This window comes from Apium graveolens, chromosome 7 (assembly GCF_009905375.1).
Source record: "Apium graveolens cultivar Ventura chromosome 7, ASM990537v1, whole genome shotgun sequence".
Lineage (NCBI taxonomy): Eukaryota > Viridiplantae > Streptophyta > Magnoliopsida > Apiales > Apiaceae > Apium > Apium graveolens.
Genome location: NC_133653.1, coordinates 140,695,289 through 140,716,973, shown reverse-complemented (window position 1 = coordinate 140,716,973; position 21,685 = coordinate 140,695,289). Strand labels below are relative to the sequence as shown.

Below are 21,685 nucleotides of genomic sequence, written 5' to 3'. Positions count from 1 at the left end.
TACTTCAATATCTTCATCAGTCCATTCTGATTTAGGTTTTGGGATAGTTTGCTCATTTCCAGTAGCTTCACTAGTTTTTTTTGCAACCCTGAAAGGAACATGAGGTCCTTTTTCTATGCATTTGACATAGCTTTTATCTTGAAAAATTAGATGAAGGTGCATCTTCACTTTCGAGTGATGATAGTTTTCTTTATCCAAAACTGAGATCTTCACTCCAACATCCTTCCTGCTCATGTTGTTTGATTGCTTTGATCTTTAAACTATTTGTATGTTAAGAGTTTACTCTGATACCAATTGTTATTCCCTAACAATAGAACAACATAAATACAGTAGGGGGGTTGAATGAAATTCTGGTTTCTTTTTGCTTTTCTGAAAAACTCTTTCTTAAATATACAACTGTGTTTATGAATATCAAGAATGCATATAAGGCTTTTAAAGTATTCAACTAACACAGAGTAAATAAACAAAAGTTTAAAAATTTTCTGATGGATTTGTCTTTCCATCAGAGATGTATATATTGAAGAAATCTCTATGATGCAAAAATGTACACAGCTGCTTACAAGTATTCTTTAAAACTTAGAACTTGAGAGTACTAAAAATACAACTTGCTTGTTCATTTTGTCCTAGTTAGGTTTAAGATACTTACTACACTTGATTTATATATTCACCAAGTTTACATGTGCAATAAGATAAGAATAATATTCCTATTAGATAGGTCCAAGCACATGCTTCTTCATTTCTCTGTCCAATGCAATCCATGTAAGATACAACATCTTTGAACGAGTTTGTTTTGCATGGAAATGTAAATGCTTCGTTTTCTTTTAAAACCTGCAATTAGGCTGCCACATACCTTTTGCATACTATCAACTCATGGTATCAACTGCTGTCTTGTTGATTATCCGTTGAGGCTTTATAGATGTTATCCGTTGACACTATATTGGTGTCATCCGTTGAAACTTTCTTGATAGCATCCGTTGACAGCTTTATGTGGTATCTGTTAAAAGCTTGACTGACTTATCCGTTGAAGGCATATTGAGTTACCCGTTGAAACTTGTAGAGTCATCCGTTGAAAATTGTATATTGGTAGTTGAAGATGTTTCCATAGCAATTGATACTCTTTCACTTATACAAAATTACAATATATTTTATATGTACATTTATCCCACCTATTTTGTATATCTTACTAGTAGTCAACATGACTTAGAAACTACAATAACTACCAAATCCCCCAGCTATTATAGTGTACAGAATGAGCTACATACTTATAAACATAAGCTACTCCTTCGGCAGATAGAATAAATATGGTTATCCGTTGAAGGCTACAAAAGACACTGAATAAATCTACTTAAGGTGTTTTGGTGAATTATCATCAAGACTGCGGCATATTTCTAACAAGTATTATATTTGACGGGGGACGGCTCTAACTAATTTTCATTTAAATTATAATATATTTTGATTAATATTATTTTTGCGAGAAGACGACTCAAACAATTTTTATATAATTATAATATTAGTTCATATCAAAATTTTTTAAAAATTTCATAATGTCGCCACGAACCGCGACTTTATTTACTAGTTACTTATAAATAAGAAAGGTTCACATCATTTTTAAACAAAAAGTAAGATAACAAAATATAAGTCTAAATATATTCGTACAAAGAAGAGTAGTTTGAGTTACATAAGTCTACAAATATTCGTACAATCAAAGGAGAACTTAGGTGGCATCATTTTTGAACTAGAAAACACATTCGTATTTAAAATAAATAGTATTACATATTGGAAGCAGACAATTTCCGATTAGTATTATATTTAATAGGAGAGTTGTTTAAAATAATTTTTTAATCTAAATTATAATAATTAATTCGTCCCAAATTTTTTTATTATTATTATTAATTAAGTAGCTTGTACCCGTGCACAACACGTTTTTTAAAAATTATTTTTTTTTAGTTTTTATCAAACACCCTTAGGCCTTGCTCCCGAGTTTTTTAAAGGGTAAGAAATAAGTGGTAAGGAGGTAAAGTACTTTCATCCCATTTTTGAAATGAAAGTTTGTTAAATTTACATTTATTATCACTTGCTCCCAAATATGAATACGTGAAATACTTTATTCACCCGCCACTTACTTTCCTTCCTAATTAAAACTCGGGAGTAAGGGGTTAAAGTCTCAATTTTTACAACGAACTTGCTCACTGACTTGCGATTCTCCTGTAAGTTTCTTTACCTTTGCTTATTGTTATTTTTTTAATTGTTATTCGTATTATATAGAGACGCATGAATATGTATGTGTAGAATTTGTTTTCTTTTCACCCAATTTTAGTAATTGTTTGAAATTCATCTATGTATATATTCAATTTCATCACACTTTTAGTCCAAATTCAAGTCTTGTAATTTTAATGTTTAATATGAGAGTTGCTATTTTTTCGAATTAATATTTGTTTGGTGCAGGTTTGAATTAGAGGATGGATTGAGTTATAGATTGGGTATTTGGAATCTTGAGTTTGATTTGAATTAAGTTAGTGTATTGTGACTTACTCGAGTCGGGTTGAAACGATACAGTTATTAATGTCGTTAAATTTAAGCTATCTATATAGGATTATAGAGAGTTAGTTCAATTATAAAAATTGAATTCAGTGTACTCTATGGTGATATTCGACAATGCAGTTGGATATAATTCAATTTAACTGAAGTAAAAATTGATGAACTAATTTGATGTGCATCCACACACACAATAACACTTAAAAACAGTTTCGCTCGAGACTCCGATTACTGTTTTGCTGATCTAATTCCCGACTGTGACAGTAGGTGTTAATTATATATAATTAATAATATTTGCTGAATTTAACTGATTTTATTTGGTCTTTAGCTTTATTTCCATATTACAACGTTCTCATACAGTCCATTGTGTTATTCTTCATGAAAACCTTTTTTTGGGTGTTAATCCCAATTACTAGTATTCCACGATCTGCAGATCATAAAATGGCATTAAGAATGGTTGCAAGGAATTTGAGAAGAAAGATTTTGCCAAGTTTCACCCTGGCATATATGTTGCATTCCCATGCTACAAGTTTTGGTGAGTCCATTCATTTTAAAATTGAAGTTTTTGCCTTTTAAGGTTCTATGAAATGTTACATTCTGAACTGATAGTTTGATAATGAAGTACTTTTGTGTAGTAGATACTTCTATATATGTTGTGTGATTAATTTAATATCAGGGTTTTGAACCTTTAGTGTAAAGGCAATGGTGGAGTTGCGAGGAGCTACCATTGCTATGGGCCAGAAAGAAAATAGATCGACTAGTCTAGATAATGCATACTAATTTTTTCCTAGAAGAGGTAACCGAATATCTATTTTAATATACTGAACAAGCCACATAATGACTTTTCCTATTAACAATTAGGCTTGATATGGTTATTACCCGATAGCTTAAGTGGAATGATACTCGTAGCTCACTTCTAAAAATTCATATGTCTACATGTCTGCCAATTATAATTTTCTAATCATTTACAGGACCAGGAGTCCAGGACCACTTTTTGTGAACGTTTACATTTCTTGGACTCCACTAGTCCACTTCCTTTATTGACCCACAGATTCTAACTAATTATTTTTTCCCAAATTTAATCTAGGATTTTCTTACTACTTTTCAGATATTTTTTTATTCTTAAGTCCGGTGATTAGATATCCCCCCTCTATAGTTGTTTAATTACTTTATTAAAACTTTATTTATTCACATTACTTTCAATAATTTAATTTTTATATATTGTTTAGCCAATTCCTGGTGTAACAGACAAAATGAAATGAGACGAAGGTACACATTTCTACTTATTTATATTAACTGAAAACCTAGAATTATTAACTGAATTTCAAAAACATGACTAATTATTAATACAAAATAATTGACTCGAGCTATGAGCATTTTGTTCCCATTCAACATCGTTCTCCTTAAGATGCTCTACTTTTTTTTATTGATATTTTCAAGGGGGGTCTGAGATAAACATCTCCTCCCTGCTATATCCAAAGGCGTGCCATAAGCATAGCAAACTTTTGTAATTTTTTAGTTCTTAATCTAATATAAAAATCCTTTCAATGCCTAGCGTTAAAACAATCCACCAAATTCCATAACCCAGGTTTCAGTTGGAAATCCAACACATCAACTTTTACTGTGATATCCCAGTTACCTCCTCCTTGCAATTATGGGCTGTAAGAGCTGTACAATGATTCCTAAAGTGACTAGTCTTACTATTACTCCAGCATATGATATATTTTTAATTTTTGGAGGGTCTTCTTTTCTGAAATGTCGGTCTTTTATGCCTCTGATTCTGGCGTTTCCTCACTTTCTAAACCGACAAGGAACTTGCAATTCTGTGTAATTTATTTGATGAATTTCCTCTCTAAGAAATGCTGAACTCAAGGGACTCTTGGCTCAGTATTACTAGACGAACTACTGACTGTCTTGTCTTAGTACTAGAAGAATTACTAGCTGTTCTGATAATCATGATCTACTGTCAGGCAACGAGGACAATGCGAATCTTTTACGGCTATTAATCATAAATTTTAATATCTATAGAGACCAATCTTGAAAATATCAAGTTTATTTTGATCTCAAGGAATCAAACATGACGTTATTTGTAGTTGTATGGTTTTTTGTACATGTTGAAAACAGTAAGTAATTTGTGTACTATTACTGACAATTTTTGTACATAATGTTCATTTATAGAGGTACAAGTCATTTTTTTTGCTAGAAGCAATTACATAATAAACTTAATGCTCTTTTCTAGACGATGTTGTACATGATGTTCTTATCGAATAAGTTTTAATCTTTTTAACTTATTGAAACCTTACTTCTGTCCTCAATTTGCATCTTTCGAAATTCATTGGCATCAAACTTGCTTATCTTAATATTTCCTTCTTCTGAAATGCTCCCTACTGCTCTAGGCCTCACTACCTAGCTCTTGATTTGAGTTTTTGGTGATATAACTTAAAGATAAGAACCGATCAAGCTCAAGCACTATGAAACCAACCCCACACTGAAGATCAAAGATTTATTGTGGTGCGGTCTATCTGCGCTCCACAAGCTGTACAAATAAATGCTTCTCACCCTTGGGGAAAAAATCAATGGGATGCTTTCTGTAGGAGACAAAATTAATAAAAATTAACTTTCTTTAGTCACATTAGAAATCTGTTCCCGACATAGCATACACCCTACACTCTTGTGTTATGCCGGATTGGCGCTGTGTTTTTTTATCACAATAAACATACTGTCTGCTGAACTATCTATGTCTATTCGCGTATCCAAAAACCTGTTCTCAACACGTAGCTATTATATGTTTCCAATCCAAAATCAAGTCTCCGTGATCAACAATGTAATACAGACATTATGTGTTTTCCAACACCATAAACAAACTGTGTATATATAGTAATATGTCAAACAGCTTTCTAGTTTGTATATTTTGGCAGGTGCACATGCTTATTATTTCTTGATTATTTTCTATTTTATAATAAGCTGTTGATGACTATCTTTATGTCTTGTATCTTTCCTTTTCTACCTACTCCTGCCAGAAAATATATAGGAAAAATTAATGTGGACACATGGTAGTCCAAACAAGATAGAAAATAACTGAAAAATAGGTCACCTTCCTATATGTTATTACTAGCAAGTAAACATAAAATGAAAATTTTTCATGATTACTACCTTTGCCCCCTCATTTCCTTACTTTTTTTTCTTTCACATGTTTGATACGCATTTTAAAACAACTATAAAGTATAGTTCCGGAATTCATTTTTAAAATTTTCTTTTTTTGTATAAAAATTTGAACATTATATTTTTATATAGAAGGAATTTTTTTTAAAAAAAATTATGCAACTACATTGAATAAAACATTAAAGTGCGTGCCGAGCCCCCGTCCCCGATGTAAAGAATTGAGGGGGACAGAGGGAGTACATCATATGCTCCCCACTTGGTATTGGTATGTGTTGAAATTTGTGCAAACTTCATGAAGGATCTAGAATAGTTGGGAAGTCAATTATGTATCCATAGGTTCATGTATTAGAAAGTTCTCGAAGACTCTGCATTTAATATGTATACATGAAAATTGAGTAGGCTCATGATAATCTAGAATATTCTATTGCTACTATAAATTGTACACTGCTGATTTGTATTATATTAGAACTCAGAAATCAAATTATATTCAGAAATAATTCCCTTGTTCTCTCCTGTGTAGTGTGTGTGTTTTTTGTGCAATTTCTGCCTAGTTCATTAAGTCTGATCTTGGGCTTGTAGTTGGTGGTTCTAGCTACAGTTAGGAGAGTGTTCTTTAATTCTCTCAACTTGGTATCAGAGCAGTGTATCAGCTGCTGTGCTCAGTACAGGCTGCTCGCAAAAGGAAGATAAAATATTATTATTTTTTTGGCAGAAATTGTGTTGTTGCTGGTATTTGTATTCCAGGAGATGAATATGAATGGTGGAGCACTGAATTAGTTTGGTATGGAGAAGCTAACTAACAACAATTATCAGTATCGGAGGACGTGCATGAAGGCGTATCCCCAAGGACAGGATCTTTGGGATATTGTCGATGGAGGTGATATAGAATTGCTTCAGGACATCCCTGAAAAATTCCGAAGTACGAAGGAAATGGAAGATTAAGTGCGGGAAAGCCTTGTTTGCATTGCGAGGTTCAATTCACAAAGATCTAATTGATCACATCCGAGATAAGGAGTCCCCGAAGGATGCTTGGGATACATTAGAGATGCTTTTCACTAAGAAGAACACGGCAAGACTTCAGTTTTTGGAGAATGAATTGGCAAATACAAATCAAGGGAACATGACAATTGCTCAGTATTTTCAGAAAGTAAAGAGCTTATGTGCTGAAATTTCAGAATTAGATCCGGATGAGCCTATCAAGGAGGCACGGATGCGACGATATCTAATTCGTGGCATAAAGGAGTACACCCCGTGCTTGACGTCCATTCAAGGATGGGCAAATCAGCCCAGCATCATTGAATTGGAGAATCTGCTAACCAATCAAGAAGTTTTGGCAATGCAGATGGCAAAAGTTTCAATTTCAGAAAATGACGATGCATTGTTTGTTGGAAGAAGACGCTACAACTACAAGAATTGGAGGGGAAACAAACCAAAAGGAGCAGGTATTTGGAAAAGGAGTTCTAGCAGCGAGGAGCAATGGAGACTTAAGGATTCAAATGAACGCAGAAGCTGGCCAGAAAAGAATTTTAGACAGAAGGAGATGAATACGGAGAACTCACAGTACGAGGTATGTAACAGGTGTGGCAAACCTGGACACATAAAGAGGTTTTGAAGATCAAGATTTGTAGAAGGAAATGCAAGCATTTCTCAAAATAAGGAGGAAAATTCTGCTGGATGGGAAACTTGCCTTTCAACCGAGACAAAAAATTTGAAAAACTTTGTACAAGAATCTGCACTAACTTCTATTGGCGGAGATACTCTTGAAGATGGTCTAGCAACTATAGACTATTCAAAAGATTGAATCATTGATCCAGGCTGCTCTCATCATTTAACACGTAACGATTCCTTACTGTCATTACAAAAGGTATATACAGGAAACAAAGCAATTGTGACAGCAGATAACTCTATTCATCCGGTTGAAAAGGAAGGAAATGTCAAGGTGAAGGCAGTGCAAGGACCTGTAAATCTGACCAGTGTATATCATGTTCCTGGTATGACAAAAAATCTGATTTCTGTTTCTCAACTTACAAATTCTGGTCCGTATGTTTTATTTGGTCCAAACGATTTCAAAATTTTTGAAAATATCAAAAGTATTGATGCTGATACGGTGCTAAAAGGGAAGAGAGTTAAATCTCTTTATGTTTTGTCGACAAGTGAAGCTTTTGTGCAGAAAACCAGCCAACAAGATAAAACATCTTTGTGGCATGCTCGGTTGGCTCCTGTGAGTTATAAAAAGCTGAAAAATATTTCAGCAAATAATATTGTTAGCGGGCTGCCTAATTTGGGAAGTTTTCATCATGAAATTGTTTGTGAAGGCTGCCAATATGGCAAAGCACATGGCCTTCCATTCGGAAAATCTTCAATAAGAAGTACAAAACCTTTGCAGCTGATCCATTCTGATTTATTAACAAGCAATGCAGCAAGTTTCGGAGGTCTTCATTATATGCTTGTTATTGTTGACTATTATACAAGATTTTCATGAAAGAAAAATCTTGCACATTCCTGATCTTCAAGCAATTTAAGAGGAAGATTGAAGGGGGGGGGGTTCGAAGAAGAATCAGGTGTTTATGAACTGATAATGGAGGAGAATTTACATTCAACGAGTTTGTTGATTTTTGTGAAAGACATGAAATAAGAAGACAATTTACATGTTCAAGAACCTCGCAGCAAAATGGAGTCGCTGAATGAAAATTAAGGCATTTACAAGAGGTAAGTAGAAGTTGGATGCATTCAAAAAGTCTTCCTCAAGAATTATGGGCAGAAGCCATGCGGTGTGCTTGTCATGTGATAAATCGTTTACCCTCAAATGTTATCAACATGAAAACTCCTTACGAACTTTTCTACAAGGAGAAGCCCCCGGTTTCATATTTCAGAATCTTTAGTATGGTTGATCTTAGGGCTGGGGTAGCTGGGAACACCAAAAAAAGTAAGGCAGTGCTCCCTACCCCAGTTGAAGTGCTCACTCCGGACAGAGATGCCCACCGCTAAATATCTTCCAAGTAAGACAAGTCAAAGCACCTCAGAAAGGCGGAAAAAGTAAAGAACGTGGATCTGGTGGATGCTATGTTCATGTTTCTGATCAGCTGCGTGCCAAAATGGATCCTAAGGCAAAGAAATGCGTATTTTTGGGCTATGATCCTAATAGAAAAGGATGGCGATGTATGGATCCTGAAACACTCAAGGTTGTGACATCAAGAAATGTTGTATTTGATGAAACATCGTCTTACTATGTAAACCTATATTAACGAAACTTGCAGATCCGTCAAACGATGAAAATGAATATGTACAAGACAAAACAAATGCTCCATCCAACCATACCTCACGATGATTATGCAAGTGAAAGTGAAGAACATTATGAAGAAGATAATGGAGATCAAGGAAGTGATCAGCTGCCACGAAGATTGCAAAGAACACGAAGGAGGAATGAAAGGTACAAGGACTACACTATTGGAGCTGATTATGATAAAATAACCAAATGTTTCTTTGCTAACCCTTTTGATGAATCTGAACCATCAACATATGAAGATGCAAAAGGCAATCAGAACTGGGAAGTTGCTATGGAGGAAGAAATATCGGCACTTCATAAGAATGAGACATGTGATCTAGTTCCCAAACCTGAAGGAGTTAAACGAATTTCTTGCAAATGGGTTTACAAAGTCAAACGTAAATTCGATGGAAGTGTAGATCGATATAAGCGAGGCTTGTAGCTCGTGGTTTCTCCCAAAAATACGGGCTGGACTATGAGGAAACTTTCAGTCCAGTAGCAAAGATGACGTCCGTTCGAGCTGCTTTATCTATGGCTGCCTCAAATGGATGGAAACTTTGGCAACTAGATGTGAAGAACACATTTATTTATGGAGACATTGATAGAGAGATTTACATGGAGCAACCTTCGGGATTTAAATCAAAGAATTTTCCAGGTTATGTTTGTCGACTCAAGAAAGCTCTTTATGGGCATAAACAAGCACCGCGGGCCTGGTTTGGAAAAATTGCTCAATACCTCTCATTTTGTGGATATGTTTCGTCAAGTGCCGATGCAAGTTTATTCATAAAGAAAAATTCCAAGGTGCACGTTCTTGTGTTATTATATGTCGATGACATGATAATAACCGGTAACGATGAGTAAGAAATAAATAAATTGAAAGAAGAACTAGCTATTCAGTTTGAGATGAAAAACTTGGGAGAACTAAAGCACTTTCTTGGGTTGGAGATATCAAGGTGCAAGGAAGGTATTCTTGTTTCTAAAGGTCAATATGCTAAAAAGATTCTTGAGAAATTCAAGATGATTAATTGCAGACCAGCACCTACTCCAACGGAGCAAAATCTGAAGTTGAAAGCTAATATTTGGAAAGAGCAAAAAAATGTAAAGACATATCGCACTTTGGTTGGAAGCTTACTATATTTGACAATTACAAGGCCCGATATTTCTTTCTCGGTTGGAGTTGTTAGTCAATTCATGCAAAAGCCAAGGAAGCCACATTTGGATGCAGCTAATAGGATACTTCGCTATCTTAAGCACACAATGAATTATGAGCTGATTTATAAACTGATTTATAAAGAAGGCGTGGAGATTTTACTTGGTGGATTCACCGATGCAGATTGGGCAGGTGATCCGTCATCAAGAAGATCTACTTCCGGCTATACTTTTGACCTAGGTTCAGCTGCAATCTCATGGTGCAGCAAGAAGCAAGCTACTGTGGAATTATCAAGTACAGAGGCAGAATATAATGCTGCAACACTTGCTTCAAATCCAGTATTTCATGTAAGGACTAAGCATATCGAAGTGCACTATCATTTCATGCGGGAGAAAGTGTTGCAAGAAGAAATTGACCTCATCAAAGTTGATACAAACGAACAACTTGCCGATATATTCACAAAGGCCTTACCAACGGTGAAATTTGAGTTTTTTAGAGCACAACTTGGTTTGGTTTCCGAAGTTAGCACAAAGGGGGAGTATTGAAATTTGTGCAAACTTCATGAAGGTTCTAGAATAGTTGAGAAGTCAATTATGCATCCATAAGTTCATGTATCAGAAAGTTCTTGAAGCCTCTGCATTTAATATCTATACATGGAATTTGAGTAGGCTCATGATAATCTAGAATATTCTATTGCTACTATAAATTGTACACTGCAGATTTGTATTAGATTAGAACTCAGAAATCATATTATATTCAGAAATAATTCCCTTATTCTCTCCTGTGTTAAACAGCAGTGTGTGACTGTGTGTGTTTTTTTTGTGCAATTTCTTCCTAGTTCATTAAGTTTGATCTTGGGCCTGTAGTTGGTGATTCTAGCTACAATTAGGAGAGTGTTCTTTAATTCTCTCAACTGTATGGACAGAAATTAGAAGAGTACTAAACACTGAGGAATTTGTGCAGTTTGTACTTAAAAATGTTTATCGGAACTCTTTATGTTGCAAGTGACATTAATCACATGTATAGGATTTCAAGAAGTGCCGGAAGAAGTAAAGAGCAAAATGGTAGGCAATGTATTTACTAGCGTTGCTTCAAATTATGATGTTATGAATGACCTGATGAGTGCTGGGTTACATAGATTATGGAAGGAAAGGTTAAATATTTCATCTCTATATTATCTACTATGTTATATCTTCATTTTTTTTATACCATCTAATTTTGTCTATTTATAATTTTGTTATTTTTTTTCTTTTTTCCAGATTGGTCTCTAAATTAAATCCATTTCCTGGAATGAAGCACCTTGATGTGGCTGGAGGGACAGGTTTTCTTCTCTTCAATGCATCGTGTTCCTTACAATCTATAGGTTACAACCTATGCCAAAAGTTACAACTTGTCCGCTGTGCCTCTGTATCCATACATTTAAATGACGTTTTGATAAGGAATTAATTTAGCTATAATTGACATACAGTTGATGTAGTTCTAGACTTCTAGCTCTTGAGACTCTTATTCATTCAGCATGACAAAAGGGGTTCATTTAGCACCAAATGGCTTGAATGCACATCATGGAAACTCTACCAAAAGAAATCCTTAGTTGTATACTTTTTTCATTTAACCCCATACAAGTTCTCCTTTCGCATGTTTACCTGAAAAGTGTAACATGGTTAAGAATCTAATGTACACGTTAATCTAACATGGTTACAATGTCAATGATACATATATTTCATAACGAGAATGGAAAGATTCTCCTGGTTGTAGCTAATTTTAAAGCAACTTCACATGGGATATTAGGATGTGAACCATATATGATAAATGATCAAGAGCTGAACAATCTGATAGAACTGATTATTGAACATAAAGGTATCGTACTATCGTCTCTACAGCGAATCAACCTTTTAGCTCAATGGTGCTAGCAACAGAGGTCAAAGCGTAATGTTGCTTTCGAATATGATATACCTCGTAAAATAGTTCTCGAACTTGCATGCTTTTAAAATTTTATTACATTGAAAATAGGAGGCTTGGAAACTATCAAACACTAATTCTCCACCGATAATGATGAAAAATTCAACAACTTCATGACATAAGAAATGACGTGATGTAGCCAGGGTCATTAATTCGTATTTTCCAAGATGAGAACAAAGGAGTGCAGTTGTATTTTCAATTAACACAGAACAAATAAGCTGGTAAATAAATTATAGGATATAAGGAGCAGGAGGAAGAGTTTCAGGTGTGGTGGTGAACTTACTTGATCTTTGTTTGATTCAAAAACCCTCACTTCCTATTTGTAACAAGATAGAAATATAAAAATCCATATTTTAACTTGAATGTTCTAGTTACATTTGCCCTAGTGATGTGTGTAATGTGTAAAAAATTACATTCTGAACAGCCATATGTGGAAAGATTATCAGTCCGTTATTTAGGGTGAACACTAAACATGTTCTGCAGAAATTTGCTACTCTGGTTTGCATTAACTAGTTTCTCTCAATTAATATGGTTGGTCTTTAAGTTATACTACGATGGTCAGAGGACCACTGTTAGGCCTCTCTATTTTCCGGTATCAGAGGTTGTTAGGGTTTCCAGGATAAAAACAATATTTTAGACCTCATAAGATGCTTTCAATAAAACATCTTTTCAATCAAGTATGGTATAGGATGTACTAGTTATTAGAATATTAGGATTGAAAGTTGGTCTACTGATAGGATTCTCTTCTGGGGTGAGAGGACCAATATAAACCAATGTAGAGGGGAATTTTAATTAATGTTATCGAAGGAGTTGCTAATAAGAAAACAGTTTTGAAGAGATTAGTCAAAATGTAGTCTTACTGTTCCGCAAATTGGAGCAGTACAAAGTTTTCTGGATGTGAATGCTTGAGACAAGCTGGGGTGTGCAAAAAGTTCCATTTGGGGGGGGGGGATGTGGTCAACGTAAAAATTAGTGGTAGTTTGTCTCAATTCGGGGAAAATGCAGAGTACGTTTCCAAAAATTTGGTGAAGTCCCGAATCCGATATGAAAAAAGCCAAACCAAATTATACCGGCCCCAATGCCACAACTTGGGTAGTTCACAAAGCCACCATAGGCCCCCAAAAGATCAAATCGTGCCCTTAGTAGTAGTACTTGTATAAGCTGAAAACAGGTGTTGCACAAGTTCATCTGTTCATATTTCAGTTGGAAAACTGTAAATAAGGAACTCATAGTACCATCAAGGATATTAGCTTTGGGAAGTTATTATTTGAGTGTATGGCAGATTGGTTGGGAACTTGGGATCACTTGGACCTGCAATATCTGACTTATAGAAGTTCAAATCAAATATCAATATAAGGGCATTTCTATTACCTGTAACTTTAGTATTCATTGAAGATGATGTTAAGGAAGGAGTTTCTAGAAGATAAGAATTAGTGACACATATAAAGGTGCTGATTTTTACACTATGCGATCAACATTAATGAACTTTCCACAGATACCTTTAGTAGGACTGGAAGACTTTCATAAAGCGGAATACTTTGTGAAGGATCAATTGGTGTAGTTGTTGGGAGGATATAAAGGGGACCCTAATGGAGCATATGGGTAGGCTTTACTTGTCATTTGTTGATATTCAGGCTTCAGTATCGTCTTTGACTCGTTTTTTTAAAAAAAAAATATGAGTCGTTGAATGTTGTAAATCAAGTGATGTATCAATTTAGTTAGACATTTGACAGTCATCTGGATTTCTAATGTCCTTTTTAATATTTACGGAATAAATGTGGTTTGGATTCCAGATTGTTATTTAGAAGCAGGTCAAATGCTTTACTTGCAAACTCGAACAATAAATAATTTCATTACGACAGTTACATATAAATATAAAGTAAATTATAGGGCATCTTTACTAATGATCCTATATTAGCACATTGCTGATGGGTGTAATGTCGTGCAACACCTCAATTGACTCGCTGTGTTACATTCTAAATCTACATACCCTTGTAAGGTGTTCTAATAGGAGAGTTGCTGTGTTACATTCTAAATATACCCTTGTAAGGTGGTCTATTATAGAAGAGTTGTTATAGCTGCTAAGAAATTTATTATCTTGTGCATGGATGAGTATTAACCAGATAAAATATATTTGTAGTGTTTATTTTATGATGTGTCAGATTTTACGCAATATCTGGTTTTCTGGTGGAACCCTGCCACCAAAGAACTTGTTTATTTATGTTAGTATGTTATTTATTTGTCTCTTAAGAGAATCAGAATGTTGTCGATCGGATAAAAGCCTTGTTCAAGTGTCTACATACATATTAAACGTTTAGACATACTATTCTTTAGCTTGAATTTTTCAGTTTGTAATTACAGGGGATGTGGCTTTCAGAATTATAGAAAGTATAAACCGTGCCAGGCGTAGAGCGCTACAAGATATGGCTGAAGATAACCTGCGACAAGAAACTCGGATATCTGTATGTGATATCAATCCGAATATGCTCAATGTTGGCCAAATGCGTGCCCAGGAAAGAGGTAATGTAAGAGAAATCATTCATAGCAAGAAAATGAGATTGTTATTCAGTTTTTTTTTGTTCCTATTAATAATTTGAAGACAATAAATAAGTCTTACATTTCACTAGTTATATATGTAAATTATCTTTATCTCTGTAGGTCTAGGGGAAGATGGATCGCTTGTATGGGTTGAGGGAGATGCTGAAGCACTGAATTTCGAGGATAACTCCGTGGATGGTTATACGATTGCCTTCGGTATTAGAAATGTGACACATATAGAAAAGGTTCTTTCCGAAACTCACAGGTACTACTATGCACTAATTTTTATGCTAATTGGTAAAGTAGGTAATTTACTCCATGTGTCTGTCTTTTTATTGTCTTTGTTAGTATATGTTGCTCAAGAGTATTCTTCGTCCCAGAGTTTACTCATGATAACTGCCAAGAACGTCGATATGTCTCAGTTATTATGAGAAGCTTAAAATGTTTGATTTATGAAACCTTATACATATGGCTTGATGCAAAATAAATTTTTCAGCACTTTTTAAATTGAAAAATCAGTTATGAAATAATGAAATATCAGTTGCTCCATATAATGTTCTATTTGTAGCTTTATATAATCACCTCAACAGCCCTACCCTCATGTGGAATTTCCTTCATTTTCAGTACCTCTATCATGTGAACTCTGGATTTATTAGTTTGAAGGTATTTTGACTTGCTACATCTCAGTTTTTACAGAATAATTATATAAAGAAGAAACAAAGTCGCTTGATTTATGCGCTAGATATATCCACAACAGATTGCTTGCATTAAATCCAAGTGACTAATTATCCTACAAGGAACAGGTTAATAGACTCTTGCAGAATGACCCTATTCATTGGAGTCGGATAATCTGTGTATGCGAAAATGCTTTAGTTCCTCTAAGGAGAACAATTTGATAACTAATCTGAGGGTAGATTTGAGGTTTTATAGAAATCCGTCAGCACTCTTCACGAACCCATCAGTGAATTATTCATGTATCGAGTCAAAATCCCTGATTAGTCGTATCACGTCTAAATGTAGCCTAGATGATTCTTTGACGACGCAGACAAAGGAATTAATGAATTGATTTAAATCTATATTATCAAATTATCTTTTATTACTCAAGGAAAACTAATTGCAACTGGTTAGGTGTTTTAGTTGTAGTAGGTAAATAGAGTTAATTATGTTACATAACTAAGGTCATATTAGTACTGGAAAGTAAAATTAAATGATGATTAGTTTTCTTTTCCCTAGGAATTTATTTGGATTCTAAGTGATAGGATTTATAAATTTACTCTTGTAATACTCATTACAATTGGAGCTAGATATACGATTTAATGAATATTTAACGTAGACCTGGCAACGTTCCGTGTCGTATACAAACGTTCCGTGTATTTTCGTGTTTTCGTGTACCAAACCTTAAACATTCCACTACATTCTTAAAACATTACTTGATTAACTGTTACATTACTTGATTCCATTAAGTTGTTTTTGTCAGGGTGCTTAATAAGGGGGGAAGGTTTCTTTGCCTTGAATTGAGCCATGTGGAAAATCCAGCTTTCAAGCAGTTGTGAGTAATTATATTTTAAGAAATTGACTTTACCAAAGAATTCTTATTAAATTAATTTTCCAAAACCACATAGCAATTTTTTCTGTTATGATTCCATTTAATACACCATTGTTTCCTTTTAGTTACATATTTTTTTACTTTATTCTGCAGATATGATCATTACTCATTCTCCGTCATTCCAGCCATAGGGGAGCTAGTTGCAGGAGATCGGAATTCTTACCAGTACTTGGTTGAAAGTATTAGGAAATTTCCCTCACAGGTATAATGCTGACAAAATATTAGTTTCTGTGTACCAGTGATACAAGCCATCTAGCTTTTTTTTACATGGCAATTATATAGTTGATTTCACCTGATTGTTTCCTGGGTTTTTACTTGATCAGTAACTTTAATATGTGCTTCAATATGAGATATAACCTGAAATATCTGTTTAAATTGTGAGAATATGTTCTAAACAAGTTGCGGGATAAGTCATGGAAGAAATTAATGTTTGGAATTGGGACTAAATAAGCTCATTCCTTAGGAGATGTGATGTAGTCATTTGTTAGTCATGAGATGTGGACGAACAATTGGAGGTTTAAGGTCTCCCTGATTTTTTAGTCAATTATTATTCGTAACCAGTGGCAGAATAATCTGGATAAGTAATCCATCCATTTTCCTGTGGGTAAGTTCTGCACTAATCTTCATTCATATATTAGGCAGGGCAATCATTTGGGTTTTTTTACCTGCTACCATTTAAGGCTGTGATTTTAATCAATGCATAACTGCAAATTTCAGCAGCTTTTACCTAAAAAATGTAAAGCTATCATTAAGATTTGTAAAATGTTTCTGGTTCCAGTCATCTTGATTGCTGGAGGCACCATCATAATACAATTTATTATGCTGCTCTTTTTGAACACTCATGCATGGTTGATTTGTGACTGTTAATTTTTTTTATCCGCATTATTTATATTGGTCACATTAGTTTCATTCACGAGGAGTTCTCTCTTCCCCTATACTACAAACTTCTGTTCTATGAGTATTCATAATAATTCTATATAGTTGTATGTATCATCATATGGTTGTTGTTGGTCTTTACACTATTATTTACTGTTTTCTAAGCTACAATTTTGCTATCACTTTAGTGTCCCCAATCTTTGCAGCTTTATAAATCATCGGTACCACATTTTCTATATGCTTTCGGCAAGTTCACAAATTTACACGACATTTTGTATTCCACTACATTCTTAAAACATTCCATGCAACAGCTTCCTAGTTTCTTAAGATTACTTTGTCAGGACAGATCGTGTAAATTTTATAAATATTTTGCAAATATTGAATGGGTGACGGAAGAAAGGGCTGGAGAAGATCTCTGACAAGTACACATGAAGGTTAAAGACAAAAAAATGAAGATGGTGGAGAATCTAAAACCAAATACAGCAACCTTTATGGTTTAGTAAATTATAGCCTTGGGACAAAACATAAATTAAAATTAATGTTAAGATGGCAACAATATTGAAAACCCTATAGGCTAGGTCCGAAATTTTTATTCAGGCAATACATCAAACACTTTGAGCCTACTCATAAGAATCTAGTGTAGGTAAACTCTTACCCAATTTGCACCATACTCCATTCCAGATGTCGCACTTGGACTCCTAGTCAATGCACCATCAGATCATGAGATCCTTTCACCTCACTCTCCTCAGCCTCCTCATCACCATCAAAACATATCTTTTTTGGTTGAACATTCTCAGACATCCTCCTTCGCTTCATCTCCATCCGAAGAGGTGCCTGCGGCGATCGAGGAGATAACTTCACACTTTTAGCAAATTTTACCCCAATCTGCTCAATTTCATCGTGTTTCTCTTTCTTCTTGACCGATTTTTCGTGCTCTGCCTGCATATCCTTGATGTTGCTTTCAATGTGGCCTTGGGGTCGAAGACTCTCAAAGTTCAAGCCTCCCATGGACTGGTGAGCTTCTTCTTTCCAAGACATTAGAAGGTCGCTAAGAGAAACTGGTGGTTCGCCCCGCACGTCGTTCAGCTTCTCGTCAGTGAATATTTGAAGTCTTGGTAGGCGGCTGCAGTAAAATATTTTTTTCTAGGGCTACAACCAACGGAAGAGATATTAAACGTTGAGGGTTATCATTACAAAATTTTTAATTTTATCAACTAGAATCTATAAATAATATTAATTACTAAATAAAAATTACATAAAAACTTAGCTACCTTGTGTTTTACGCACTTATTAATAACTTATCTATAAATAGTAGAATGATTTAATAATATTACAAGTTATAATGTTTGGCGGTGTATTCGAAAACAAGTCGCAACCACGAAATGGAAGTTGCTAGAATTACGTAAGGTGCTAAACTTTTGAATAAAATGTGAGTTTTTTTCTTTAGGACATTCGTGCCATGCAAAAACCTCATTATCCAACTGGATATAATATAATAGTTTTTTTTCTGAAGGACAAACAAGTACATTCTATATGATATCGGCTAAATTTGGCGAATTATTAATTAACCATGTTAGGCCCGAGTCAAGAACACGGCAATGATGTATAATTATATTTATTAGAGTTAATTTCACTTGCACCCCTTTGGTTTTGGCTTATTCCAGATTGGGTTAAGAACTTTAATTATACACATTTTGCATCCCTTCCGTTCCAATATCCTTACAATGACCACCCCTTGGCTGAATTTTCCATTAATTTTGGCCGTTAAGTAACGGTTGATTAGGGGTAAAATGGAGATATTAAATATAAATTTATTTAAATTAAAAAAATTTAAAAAACTGAAAATTAAAAATTAAAATAGTGTGAGTATGTATATACAATTTTTTATGGTGTAAGTAATAATATTATAACTATATCTAAAAATATCATTTGACTTCAATATTTAAAAGATAGAAAAAATTAAAAAGAAAAGTTAAAATAAATTATTTTTTTAGTTTAAAAAAGGCTCAAGTCAGTTTAACTCTTGATTTAATTTAAGAAAAATTTATTATAATTTTTACTATATATTTTGCAATTTTTTTAAATTTTTTATTTAAACATCTTATGTGTGTTATCCCCATTTATTCCTACTCAACCGTTACTTAACGGTCAAAGTTGACGAAAAATTGGCCTAAGGGGTGGTTATTGTAAGGTTATAGAAACTTAAGGGATGCATAATGTATATAATTAAAGTTTTTGACCCAATCCGCATTAAGTTAAAACCAAAGGGGTGTGAGCACGGTTCATTAAGTTAAAACCAAAGGGGTGTGAGCACGGTTGGATAGCTCAAGTGGTTATGAGTTTATCCTCTGTCGTCCCAGATCTTGGGTGCGATCCTCGCTCACCCCGAGAATTTATGAGAACACATATTCATTTGTAAGGCCATAAGTTATATTTGTCAATAAACCAAAAGGGTGTAAAGTGAAATTAACTTTATTTATTAACTTACTATGTTCTGTTATCGAGTTTTACTTCAAGACATTGCTTCTCTAAAGCATATCACAATATAAGTATTGAACTGTACAAACTACAAAGTCATCTGAAAGCACTTTCTGGGAAAGAAATCAAGAATCTCAAATTTAGGAACAGGAAAAAAGGCCAATAACAGTCATATGGAAGAGTCTCGCAGCACACTGACTTGACCAAGGATATATAATGTAAATGGAAGTAAAAAATCATAAAGGAGGGAATGTAGATTTTTGTCTTTCAACTAAAATTAGCATTGCATTATGTTAGCCTATCTTATACATATTTCAACTATACTTTTGTACCTCATCATCTTTGCTATATTAATGTTAGTTTGTCTATATTAGTTTGTGTAATTTTGTTCTTGGAAACATATTTTTAAGATCCGTACTCATATCGAGATACTTGTAAAGCTAATTTAGTGGATGTATCCACGATGCCGAGGTGTGGCTGTATGGCATTCTCAAGATGAATGCAGTGATAGCTTATAGACAAGTCAGAGTTCCATACGGCCACAATCGATGCATTGTAAAAACATTCAGCATGTTACCTTCACACTTAACCTCAATTTTAGGAGCAGAAAAAAAATGTTTATTTAGGTTCAAAACTACATTAGCATAATGTTGGCTTACCCTGTTCCGATTTTCCTAATCTATTAAATATCTTGCTTGAATTTTTTAATCTATTATTGCAGGAGATCTTTGCTTCAATGATTGCAGAAGCTGGATTTCAGAAGGTGGAATATGAAAATCTTGTTGGAGGAGTTGCCGCAGTTCATTCTGGATTTAAGTTTTAGAGGAGAAATTGCAAAGCTTGTATGTAGATTTGTAGGATACTTAAATATTTCAAGACTACGGTGATATCACATGTTGCAGCTGCCGCGTCGAGTGTTTGAAGCTCTATTTTCTGAAAGTGTTGACTGGTTCATACTTAAATACGTGCTTGTGGGTTTTTTTTTTTTTGAAATCTGCTCGTGGGTTTTGTTAATAGACAATGTTGTAAAATTTTGGGAAGTTGAGCGAGTAATTGGATATCAGAGACCAGCCGAATGGAGTTTGATCTGGCGATCTTAGATGAATGAGCACTCTGTATTCCTACCAAGTACAACTTATTTCTGAAATCAGCAACCAGTCGTGTATGTGATCGCTGTGGCACTATCAATATACGAAACTACCAACCGTTCTGCTGCTCTTTTGGCTCATGTTCTCATTCAAGACTTCTCTTTTCCCTCATCAGTTATCACAAACCTAACTTTCTAGGAGTACACATTATAAATAGGATAAAATGGGTGTTTTATTTATATATCCCGTTTTGAAAACTAATTTACAAAAATGTCCCATTTATAATTATATTTACAAATATATCCTATATTTGAAATTTTTTATCACTTTAAATTAATCATGTTTAAATTTATTATTTCATGACTTATATAACCCTTATTACTAACAAATGAATGAACTTTTTTTCTTCTATGAATTACTGATTAATGGTAAGATTAATTTTTCAAATTGGTACAATATAAACAAGACACTTTAATTGGTTGATACAAACTAATACATAAATCAATTATTTTAAAAATCAACAATGACGCGCGGGTTGTTAGATTGAAAATTAAAAAAAAATTAAGTTTAAAAAAGAACAAAAGAAATTACAATTCTTGAAATCCAAATCAATAATATTTTAAATGTTGCATAACCTAGTTTGTGAGCTACAAACTTCAAGTTTTTTTTTGAATTCCTATTACAAAGAATAAATTACTATTATTATTAAAGTAATTCAAGATGTTAAAATAACAAAAAATGTTACGTTTCACAATAAAAAAAATCAAAACTAACAATCATTATTTATTCTAATTTCTATTTCTTAAGGTGATACACGTTTTTAAAGTCCAAAAATAGAAATGGTTTACATACCAAGAGATACTAACAAAAATCTAAGATAGTAAATTATGGGAAAATATCAAACTCATCACTCATTTCATCCAAATGTATCAAATGGGTCATTACTTTCAAGTTTGACTTAATTTGATTACTAATTTGAAAATTTATATCAAGTTAGTTATTAAAAGGTTAAAATCTTGTGTTGATTT

At 33.9% G+C, this 21,685-nt stretch overlaps 1 protein-coding gene across 4 annotated transcripts; it reads left to right on the top strand.

The window, feature by feature from the left end:
- The first annotated feature begins 2,085 nt into the window (after positions 1-2,085).
- On the top strand, positions 2,086-20,786 carry LOC141672009 (2-methoxy-6-polyprenyl-1,4-benzoquinol methylase, mitochondrial-like). Of its 4 annotated transcripts, none has more exons than XM_074478488.1 (9): positions 2,086-2,207; positions 2,969-3,070; positions 11,139-11,265; positions 11,372-11,475; positions 14,433-14,591; positions 14,730-14,874; positions 16,087-16,158; positions 16,309-16,417; positions 20,291-20,786. In XM_074478488.1, exons 2-9 carry the CDS (start codon positions 2,977-2,979, stop codon positions 20,390-20,392), a joined length of 912 nt encoding a protein of 303 aa, XP_074334589.1. In that variant the 5' UTR covers positions 2,086-2,207; positions 2,969-2,976; the 3' UTR covers positions 20,393-20,786. The 4 variants fall into 4 exon arrangements, with proteins under 4 accessions (XP_074334589.1, XP_074334590.1, XP_074334587.1 ...); XM_074478489.1 differs by lacking the exon at positions 2,086-2,207 and adding an exon at positions 2,238-2,279; XM_074478486.1 differs by lacking the exon at positions 2,086-2,207 and having other exon boundaries at positions 2,369-3,070.
- Positions 20,787-21,685: the final 899 nt, after the last annotated feature.